Source organism: Chionomys nivalis, chromosome X (genome assembly GCF_950005125.1).
Source record: "Chionomys nivalis chromosome X, mChiNiv1.1, whole genome shotgun sequence".
Taxonomy (NCBI): Eukaryota; Metazoa; Chordata; class Mammalia; order Rodentia; family Cricetidae; genus Chionomys; species Chionomys nivalis.
In genome coordinates this window covers 86,572,555-86,584,692 of record NC_080112.1, presented here as the reverse complement: position 1 = coordinate 86,584,692, position 12,138 = coordinate 86,572,555, and the positions used below count along the sequence as shown (strand labels likewise).

Below are 12,138 nucleotides of genomic sequence, written 5' to 3'. Positions count from 1 at the left end.
ATTTTACTTTTCTTTAGTATGTGGGAGAATAATTGGAGGTTAAGATATTGAATGTACTGATTAATACTGGCACTGAAATTGCCATTGTCATAAAAATTGTATTTATTTCTTAGCTCCAATTTTTTTTACAAAACTGTCAATAAAATATTACTATTATAATTGTGAAACTTGTAATTACTAAAAATACTTGGTACAGATCTTAGAACATTAAAGTAGATTTGGAATTTTTAAGTATTTTGTGATTCTGATTATTTCAAACAAGTCCATGACTGTATTAGTAGCTCAAAAGAAAATGCTCATTCATGACAATAAATACCTTCCTGTTTATCATTTATATAGTATAATAGTCTCCATAATATCCATTGTTAAGCTTCATTAAGATAGTATTTTCAAACCTACATTTTTCTCTCAAGACTTTTAACTAGATGACCATTAAATTAATTGAATTTCAATCATTGAAATTGTACTAACATACATATGGTTATTTACTCCAATAGTAAGAGAGAATATGTACTCTTTACATTTTTTCATAGATTTTACTGATCTATACATTTTTCTTTGCTTCCCTCCTTACTTCTTCCTTCCCCTTCAACCCTCTTACATGGATCTCCCAGTTTTTCTTCCTAAGGTCCAGGTCGCCACACCCCAATTAGGGGTTGAAAGAGTTTCCCCATCATTTGCATGCAAATACCTGCATTCACAAGCAAACACACACACATATACACATGTATACATGCCCCTACACAAATACTAAATTAATACCATTATTTTTCATATATTAATCTTCTGCTTCATGAAACCAATTCAAAAATGTATAACATAACAACATCCTAGCATAATTGATAAATTTATCTGCTTTAAGTATAAATTAGGTTTCAATATATTTTCATTTGGAAGTGTCTTTTAGTTTCCAGGTACAAGTAGATGCACCCATAGAAGACCAACATGGACTTCAATTTGGTCTAATAACATAGAACCTAATTTACTTAAATATTATTGCAATGTTCAATATTCATTGTTCTTTTGCATGTAGAATATACATCTTTTTCAGTCTTAGTCTTTGAAAATGTTCCAATACACTTTATCTAGAAATGTTAAATCATCCTTAATAGAGAGCTAAGTGTATCAAAATAGAATACATGTTCTCACATATTTTGGCAAAATGAACACATGTACCCACACACTATAGCAACTAAAATGATAAAACATAGATATTTAAATATTTTTCATTTATTGTGCAACATTACAGATAAATACATGTGACCAATCTTAAGTAAATCATTTCTTATCTTTAATACATTGGAAAATTGCATAATGGTATGATGTTTAAATTGTTGCATGTACAGATTTCTATATTTATATGTTACCTATAAAAAGTATTATGTGGTATGCATTTATATGATGGCAAGACTTTAGAAATAAGTATAATTTTGGTTTCATTAAATATAGTAATGTAAACAGTGATTTTCTTTATCTAATATAACCTTGTATTTGAGATTCCATTTAAACTTGGATTATCATGAGATTTGCAAGGTTACACAGAAGATCAGCTGACATTTGGAAGGCCCAAACACCAGAGATTAACACATCTGATGAAGGTTAAATTCACGTAGGCACAGCCCATGATAAATACTACTTTTTGAATAGTTGGCTGTCTCTAACCGTATGTTCTCTTGAGTGACAACACACTCCCCTCATAACCCAGCTCTAAGACTCTTATTCCTCATTTGTCAAGCACTGTTTTCCTCTGTTATGTTAGTAAAAATAATTTTTCACCAAACTGTGTAATTCTTGTCATTACAATAAGAAAGTCAAACCTTTTCTTCCACACTGCAAAAAAAAAAAAAAAAAAAAAAAAAAAAAAAAAAAAAAAACTTGGAAACTTGTTCTCTATACTTAACTCCCTGACAGTATGAATTGGCGAGGTAGAAGTCCTTGTGGAGTGAAGACAGGAAGAACTTCCACAGAGAAGCATTGCTAGATCTATGTCTTTCAAAGATTTATGACAAATGAAGGCAGTATTATGGGTGTCTGTCCTTATTATATCATAGTCCTTAAATAGATCAATAGCACCTATGTTGTCCTAAGCCTCCTTCACAGGCAGCTCCCTGCTCTGATTCATAATAGCAATTAACTCTTTGTTTCATCCTTTGATGCTGTAGAGTAACTGTTTTTGTTTAGGTACTGAGATTTCAACTGATAACTAAAAGGGTACTTATTGACTAACAATGTCCAAATACTATTTATCACAATTAAGAAATGTAAAATAATGCACGAATTCTTTACAATTTCTTTAGATCTCTCAGTGGTTTAGTTTTCTCCCTTTGTTACCTGTAGCTTCCCTTTAAGAGATGAGCAGAGCCTCCCTATAGTTGCTCCTGAGGTTAGCTACAAATTAGCTGATAAGTTTTGCTGCATATCTTCAAAGAATTCATGTGTCCCTGAGAATTTTCTTTGTAGTATTTTATTACTAACATATATGCCTGATAATTTGTAACAGCAGACGAAATAATATTGGGAAAATAAGATTGAAAGAGTAAAGAATGTAGAATGATAAAGAATGTAGGAACATGAAGAAGAAAAACAAGAAAAAAAGGTAATTAGAGCTAGAATGAATTGCAGCAAGATTTGTAACAGAGAACTGGATTTAGAATAAAATTGAGACAGAATTAAAGCTAAGAAATTATACTAAGGGCAAGAAAATTAAAATTAAAGCAAAACAATAGAGACATGACTGGAACTGCAAGCAGGTGATTCTTTTCTCTCAGATTAAAGCTTTCCTAAAATCCCTTTTGCTATGCTGTGGCAACCTGACCAAACCCTGGGAGGAAGTCATCAGACTAGGACTCTGTTGGCTTTCACTAGGATGTAGACAAATCTACAATGAATTTGATTAAGGGTATATTTAGGATTAATTAGAATACACTCATCAATATGCAACAAAATAACCGCTGTGTTCTTCTGTTATTCCTGTGGTTGAATGGAACCAGGAGTCCGATCTCCAACCATCACATGAGAGAGAAAGAGATAGCAACTGTCCCGTCTTTCCTTTATAGGGGTCACCCTGGCATACAAGAAGCACCACTTTCATAGGTTTACATAGCCCAAGGTCACTAATTGAGCGAATACCCACTACAATAGGATTATTTGAAGAGTACTACCAATAAGACTTCACATTTATTTCTTACACATGTAAATATATGTGTATATATACACTATATTTGACCACTATAAATGAGTGTAATAGTAAAAGACAAGATCTCCTTAGTAAATGGGAGCTTGGGAACCATGTAAGAGGGTTGAAGGGGAAGGAAGAAGTAGGGAGGGAAGCAAAGAAAAATGTATAGATCAGTAAAATCTATGAAAAAATGTAAAGAGTACATATTCTCTCTTACTATTGGAGTAAATAACCATTCAATTAATTTAATGATCATCTAGTTAAAAGTCTTGAGAGAAAAATGTAGGTTTGAAAATACTATCTTCATGAAGCTTAACAATGGACATTATGGAGACTATTATACTATATAAATGATAAACAGGAAGGTATTTATTGTCATGAATGAGCATTTTCTTTTGAGCTACTAATACAGTCATGGACTTGTTTGAAATAATCAGAATCACAAAATACTTAAAAATTCCAAATCTACTTTAATGTTCTAAGATCTGTACCAAGTATTTTTAGTAATTACAAGTTTCACAATTATGATAGTAATATTTTATTGACAGTTTTGTAAAAAAAATTGGAGCTAAGAAATAAATACAATTTTTATGAAAATGGCAATTTCTGTGCCAGTATTAATCAGTACATTCAATATCTTAACCTCCAATTATTCTCCCAAATACTAAAGAAAAGTAAAATAAATTTACTTAACAAGAGTGATGATCATATAGTAATTAATAAAATAATGAAATTATTTCAAATTTCCTGAATGTTTTGAAGGAAAACATTCTCTAAATAACAGTTTTGTTTTTTTTTTTTTTTAGTTTAAGATTAGTCATTGCTAATTTTTTTGAGATTGGATGCTTTATATTCTTTGAAAAGAGTATTGTGTAAACTTAATTTACTTTTTCATACATATTTTATGTGTGTTTACAGAGAAAAATATGACAGCATTGTTTTCTTTTGTAATCAATGACAGTGGCTCCACATTTATTTTGGCACTATTTCAATATAAAAAAATCATCCATTTACCTTTTTTAACTTAACCCTTGAATGAGATGTCCACTTATCTTCATTTGTCTGTACCTTCTCCTGCCCCTCCATATGACTATGATGTTGTTCATATGAATACTTTTCCTATATTGACTGCTTCTACCATCTGGGGTTGCTTTATTTCCATCTTAATAATCCATTTCCTCAGCCATTGTTTAAGTGCATTTTTGTGACAGCTATTAAGTGATTTCCTTTAGTATTCATGAAAGTATGCATTGAAATCTACACAGTTTGGTTCTGTTTAATTTTGGCAAATAATACTTTTATTATTTTCCATCTTTTAGTAATATTAGTGATAATATTTTTTAAATAATTAAATTAAGCACTAAATTAGTTAGCATCTATATATCAGATGTACAAGAATAAAAGATCAAAAATTCTCTAACTAGTAACATTTAGCAGTTTCTTACATTTGCTTAGTAATACTAAATTAAATGTCATTCTATGAAAAAAAATTGGTAATATTTGCAAACTCATTTGATCTTCAAAGTCTTGATTTTTAAATTACTGAATTGGTCATCTACAATATATGAATCCATGTGGGATGATTAATAACAAGTGTATTTAATGGAAGCCATTATTGGACTATGAATATTAACCAGGACTGTGATAATTGCAATGAAGTCAAAAGTTACTTGATCCTACTAGCGTTACATTTTCACTTGAATAAAAACCGACAGCACTAATGAAGATCCATTTTTGAGCACAGTGAATTTATTGCTGTCGGGTTTTCCCACTGGAGGTGCACTTTTATAATGACACCACCTTTTAAGGACCTAACAGTCATTATAATTTAATAATCATCTTTTATTTATGTTCAGAAGAGATCAGAAATGATAATTTACACATCATGGAACTAGAGAATATGAATTCAAGTGAACTTAAATATGAAAGGATAAACTAAGTACACTTTATTTTATAATTAATAAATGAGTATATATTTGTAATAAACTCTTCTGAGATTTTTTGGGGAAAATAATATCTATACAGTTTCTAAAACATTTACACTTTTTATTGTTGTATATTTTGTCTATATCATTAATGAATCTTTTATCCCATCTGATACAATGTGCCAGAATGAGACAGTCAATGAAAATGAATGTTGCCTATTTATCTCTACCACATATTTTTGATTACTCATTATCAACCATTTTAATCAACAAATCTAGTGGCAGAAAATATGCTAAAAATTTTGACTTTCTGAAAGCACATTTCAAAATAACTCTAAGGTTAATTGTATTCATCTAAGTTTAGGTATTTACCAATGGAGAGTCTGTGTATATATCTAGACTAAAATGTCTTTTGAGATTGCTGGAAAATTATAATGCTTTAAAGATGGATATAAACAAGTCAGTACTTTTATTGGGATGATCAGGGTGTACAGTTGGCTTTTATGCTCTTTTAAGCACAAAACAACCTTAGTTTAAACACTGTCTGTTTCTGTCAAGGAAACAAATCAGCTCACTGACACCGAGCTGTTTTATGAAGTTTACTGCTGACACCTGTCAAAAAAATAGGGAAATAAGACGCAAGAAAAAAAATGAAGACATATGTAACTTCATCACACACAGTAACCTCCCCCTGAGATTCAAATATTAACTACTGTGTTGCTCTGGTTTGTGTACATATACTAAGTGTGATAGGGTAGCTGAGGCATATTTCTGTTTTTTTTTTATTAATTGCTTACTTCCCTGTCAATAAAATCTAGAAAATGAAAAGGAGTTTTAGGAATAACAAACTATTAGAATTTTTAAAACTGAAAGCTAAAAAGATAGTTTAATATCTTAAGTTCAGCTTAATAACTCTTTTATGGTATAAAATATACAGATATATATATGTGTAGATAGATAGATAGACAGATAGACAGATAGACAGATAGACAGACAGACAGACAGACAGACAGACAGACAGACAGACAGATAGACAGATAGACAGATAGACAGATAGACAGATAGACAGATAGACAGATAGACAGATAGACAGATAGACAGATAGACAGATAGACAGATAGACAGATAGACAGATAGACAGATAGATAGATAGATAGATAGATAGATAGATAGATAGATAGATAGATAGATAGATAGATAGAGACGTGGGTAGATAGAAAAACTTTTTAAGCAGTCTAAACTAAGGAGAAATTGTCAGTGAATTCACACTGTATATGTTTGTTTAAAGCACAGAGAAAAATTTCAAATCTAGATTTAAAAAAAAAACTTCTGTATCATTTACTTTTCTTCGCATTTATATTTTGCTTAAAACTTGAAAATTAACCTTACCAAGATCACACAGCTAACTAATTTAGTTCTCAAATTGATTATTTTAAAAATCTTTTTAGCAAGCAGAATTATTTTATGCTTTCATTGAACACTCTCTCTGTTGTTTCTCCTTTACTCTCTAAGCATCAAAATATGACCTGCTATCTCAAGTTTGTCTGTCAGTGTGTTAATCAAATTTAAGAGTCAAAAAGAATATTTCAGTTCTCAATCACATTGCTTACAAGTTTTATGATAATAACCCTAACACATTACCATTCTATGAAACATTTTTTAAGTATATAGAAAAATAATACTTTCCTAGTTTATGTCAGAGTATACATAAAATCACAGGATAATATGAACCCAAATTTTACTAAAACATAAGTTTTACTACCATTCTGTGCTATTCTATTTTATATTCTATAAATATTTATATATTTAATAAATATTCTCCACCATTACCTTTTTCCTTTTTAATTGATTTTTATTGAGCTATACATTTTTTCTGCTTCCCTTCTCTGACTCTCCCCTCACCTTCAACACTCTCCCAAAGTCCCCATGCTCCTAATGTACTCAGGAGATCTTGTCTTTTTCTACTTCCCATGTAGATCAGTTCTACGCATGTCTCTGTTAGTGTCCTCATTGTTGTCTGGGTTCTTTGGGATTCTGATTTGTGGGCTGGATTTCTTTTCTTTATGTTTAAAAACCAAGTATGAGTGAGTACATGTGATAATTGTCTTTCTAGGTCTGGGTGATCTCACTCAAAACGACGTTTTCTAGCTCCATCCATTTGCCTGTAAAATTCAAGATGCTGTTATTTTTTTTTTCTGCTGTGTAGAACTCTATTGTGTAAATGCACCACATTTCTTTATCCATTCTTCACTCAAAGGGCATTTAAGTTGTTTCCAAGTTCTGGCTATGAGAAACAATGCTGCAATGAACATAGTTGAGCACATGTCCATGTGGCGCAATTGAGCATCCTAGGATATATACCCAAAAGTGGTATTACTGGGTCTTGAGGAAGGTTGTTTCCTAATTTTCTGAGAAATCACCACACTGACATCCAAAGGGGCTGTACCAGTTTGCATTCCCACCAGAAATTCAGAGTGTTCCCTTTACCCCACAACCTCTCCAGCATAAGTTGTCATTTTTGATCTTGGCCATTTTTACAGGTGTAAGATGGAATCGCAGAGTTGTTTTGATTTGCATTTCTCTGATGACTAAGGACGTTGAACATTAAGTGCCATTCAGGCATGTTAGATTCCTCTGTTGTGAGTTCTTTGTTTAGATATGTACTCCATTTTTTCTTGGATTATTTGTTCTTTTGATGACCAATTTCTTGAATGTATATTTTGGAGATCAGACCTCTGTCTGATGTGGGGTTAGTGAAGATCTTTTCCCATTTTGTAGACTGTCATTTTCTTGTTGACTGTGTCCTTTGCTTTATAGAAGCTTTTCAGTTTCAGCAGGTCTCATTTATGATTTTTCTCAGTGTCTGTGCTGCTGGGGTTATATTTAGGAAGTGATCATCTATGCGAATGCATTCAAGTGTACTTTCCATTTTCTCTTCTGTAAAGTTCAGTGTGGTTGGCATTATGTTGGGGTCTTTGATCCATTTGGACTTGACTTTTATGTATGGTGATAGATATAGATATAGATTCATTCTTCTACATGTTGATATCCAGTTATGCCAACACCATTTGTTAAATATTCTTTCTTTTCTCCATTTGATATTTTTTGCTTCTTTGTCAAATATCAGGCATTTGAATGTGTGTGAATTAATATCCAGGTCTTCAATTCAGTTCCATTGGTCCTCTTGTCTGTTTTTATGCCAATGCCAGGTTGTTTTCATTACTGTAGCTCTGTAGTAGAGTTTGAAATCAGGGATTGTAATGCCTCCAGAAGGTTTTTTTTTTTTTTTTCGGATTGTTTTGGCTATCCTTGGCTTTTTTGCCTTTACATATGAAGCTGAGTACCATTCGTTTAAGATATGTAAAGAATTTTGCTGGGCATTGCATTGAATCTACAGATTGCTTTTGGTAAGATTGCTATTTTTACTGTGTTAATTCTACCTACCCAAGAGCATGGAAGATCTTTCCACTTTCTGGTTTTTTCTTCAATCTTCAAATTCTTTCTTCAAAGATTTAAAGTTCTTGTCATACAAATCTTTCTCTTATTTAGGTAGAGTTACTCCGAGATATTTTATGCTATTTTCCACCATTACTTTTAATTTCAGTTCATTTTAAACTGTAAATTGAACTAAATTTCTGCATATTCTCTGTTATTTGACATTTACATATATATAATTTCTATTACCCTAGTTATGATCAACTGCAATTTTGCTACTCTGACCTTCAATAAGATAGATAAGATTAGCAATAATTAATTACCAACCTATAAGACAAAAAATCTTTTAGAAACTTATTATTGTTGGATTACTTATTTTCAAACCGTAAAATTAACTAAAATTTATTGATGAATCAAAACACTATTTTTTCTTGGTTGTTAGTTTTCAGGTGCACTCCTATAGAATACATGTCACTTTCCTGACAATACATTTTTTTTGTAAGTCAAAGTGCATTCACTTAATGTCACCCAACCCATGTCATAGCCTATTTTGTGCCCAGGGCAGTACTTTTATTCCATTCTCATTATTTTTAAAAGCACTCCTAATATTATTTATTCATGATCCAATACAAATACCCAAGTAATTTAGGTACAATATATAATTATTTAGTTGTATCATATACTCTAAAACATAAAAAATGCTTGCCATATTTCTCCAAATTATTTATAATCATATAGTGAGGTTGACTATTTAGAATTTATTGATATTTTAGAAATGAATTATAAACAAAATTATATTAAGAAATTAGAATCCATCCCAGCATGATTGTTTCATTTAAATTTGGTAAAAATAAGGTTTTAAGATAAATATGAATCTGTATAGAGTTGTCTTAGGGTATAGATGACAAAATTGTTTCTTAAATGAAGTCTAGCATTTTAAATAATACATTTTTTGAAATGTCTAGTGGATAGGTCCAGAATAGTTCCATTGTCTGGTTTCAGTTTTCTAAGACCCTGTTTTAACTTTAATTATTTCTCTTATTTCCTAAATATACCACTTGTGTTTACAATCTCATGTACGGCATTATAGTCATTCACTAATTATACCTATTAAAATTGATACTAAATTAGAGGATCCTGACAACCTTATACAAATTCAGTGGATAAAAAAATGTGCATGAAGTTTGGAGTAAAAATGATAAGGATATAGAAAGAGTTCAAAGGAAGTGAGTGTGAGAATTTCATCAATATGCATTACATACATATACAGAATTCTTAAATAACAACTAATGATACAAGAAATGAGATAACATACAAAAAATAATTCAGTTCCTTGGTATCTTTTTAGCTTTTCAAGTACTCAGGTATCATACACTTAAAGACTACCCATTTGCCTATCAAAGAGTGAAATAATTCATCATTACAGAAAGTTTTATTGGAAAGGGTTTCTTCAGAGTCTATTTTGCTATACCACTTACAATTTAAAGTTTGATGGTTTACATTTTAAGTACTAAAATATTTGAATATATCACTATAATATTTCATGCATGCTTCTGTACCTTTTGTTTAGTGCTTTTTGTTTAGACTTCATCCTTTTAATGATTACAGAACAAGCCATATGACCATATATACCCACATCACTTGACTCTAATTCCTTCAATAATCTCCCAATATGTCCCCATCTAAAAGTCTTTTATTACTAGCACTTCTGAATGTATTTAGATTATTGACAAATTTTTCATGATGATTTCAAGTCAAGGCTATATCTCTCATCATCTTCACAATCCTCAAAGTGGAACTAAGTATTGGTTGCTAGACTTTTATTTTTACATATTTTTGTTTTGTCTGTGTTATTTGAAAACATAGAAGTCATTTTGTCTTATAAAAAGATATGTAGTTTTTGTCAAAATTTTTCAGTTGATCTAAATAGTTTAGTTTGTCTTGATTTGAATCTTATGATAGAAAAAACAAAGGAAAGCATGAATGAAATATTGCATGTTTTACAGAAATGTCAGAGATCTAGTGAACCAAGTACGTGGGTATTTTTTTCAAGTGCTAAGAATAAGCTTTTTGTCTGAAATAATGCTTTAAAAATTCATTGCCTCACATAGTTATTCTTAACACAGAATTGTGTGTTGTTTTTGTTGTTGTTGTTATTGTTTGGGTTTTATTTGAGACAGTTTTTCTCTGTAGTTTTGGAGCTTGTCCTGGAACTAGCTCTTGTAAACCAGGCTGGTCTTGAACTCACAAAGATCTGCCTGCTTCTGTGTTTAGATGACGTTTATGACAAAGTTCAAAGTCAGATACCGAGTAGTCTATTGATTTGTGAATATCATAGCTGAGCTCCTTGTCTGTGGTCTATATGTGTTAATGAAAACACAAATGTTTGGAAAGGAATACAAACACAGACACACACACACACACAGAGCAGGTTTTTAAAAACTGATGTGATTGAATAGTGAGTTTTCTCTAGTCTGCTTTGCATAAACAATGGAAAGTTATGAAGATATTTTTACTTAGAAGTACAAAAAGATCTTATACTCTAAAAGGGGGTTAATATCTTTAACAAAATGTTTTTTTTAACGCACCTTAATTAGATGGTAGTTTTGAACTCCATTTATTCCGATGTCAGGATCAATGGCTGCTGGAAGAGAATATCGAGAGTTTATAGCCGAGTTCTCTGGAATTGATATGTTGATGACAGTTGCCGGGAATAATGGTGCATTATCATTTATATCTTCTATCAGAAAGCGTATCTTAACCAATCTAAAAATTTCATCTGGCAAAACGGCAACCTCCACTTCGTAAAAGCAACGGGCATCCAGCAAGATTCCAGCACATAATTTCTCACGATCAATGCGAGCGGCTGTTGTGAAGATCTCACCAGTACCTTCTTCAATTCGAATCAGTGGTACATCCCCGGTTTTGTAAACCAATTTGAACTGCATAGGAGTGGTTAAGGACTTGTCGGGAATAAGCGACAAGTTGAGGTCTTTCAATAAGTCGCCTATCAGGACGTTCTCTGGCATTTCTTCTCGGACCGTGTAATTCTTCTCCTGGGCGCCAGACTGAAACACGACACATGCTAACAGGACCGCAAATATATACGTCCCGGACAACAAGTCCATACCAGTCTCGATACCAAAGGTACTGTTTGTCGGCCCACAGTATACTGACAAAGAAAACATAGGGAAGGATAGAGGGAGGGAGGAGGAGAAAGAGAAAATACAGAGAGAGAGAAAAAAGAAATTATTAGAAAACCAACCATAAAAGTTCATGTTAACTAAATGGTTTTAAATCCAAAAATTAAATGAAATATAAGCACTAATAAATGACAAATTTGTTTTGAATCAACTATTATGCATTTATATAGTACGAAGATATCTGAAGTATTACCAATGGTACTTAAGAAATGGGATATTAAAAACAAGGTCCACTATTGAAGATATTTATTTATTTTAATAAAATATGACATCTAAAGAAAACACAATTCCTTTAAATATTCAATTCAATAGTTAAGGAAAAATAAAAGTGTATTTGTTAGAATCACAAAAATACTCTTATTTTTTGAGTACTGAAAATTTCAAAATAATTATTTTA

The 12,138-nt window shown here is 31.3% G+C and overlaps 1 protein-coding gene across 11 annotated transcripts in view; it reads right to left on the bottom strand.

Annotated features, from left to right (window-relative positions):
• Pcdh11x (protocadherin 11 X-linked) overlaps positions 1–11,666 on the bottom strand; it is a 596,387-nt gene extending 584,721 nt beyond the window's left edge. For all 11 annotated transcript variants that reach the window (XM_057760420.1, XM_057760424.1, XM_057760422.1 and 8 more), the window contains exon 1: positions 11,127–11,666. In XM_057760420.1, coding sequence (XP_057616403.1) covers positions 11,127–11,666 — 540 coding nt within the window. The remainder of the gene's footprint in view (positions 1–11,126) is intronic.
• Positions 11,667–12,138: the final 472 nt, after the last annotated feature.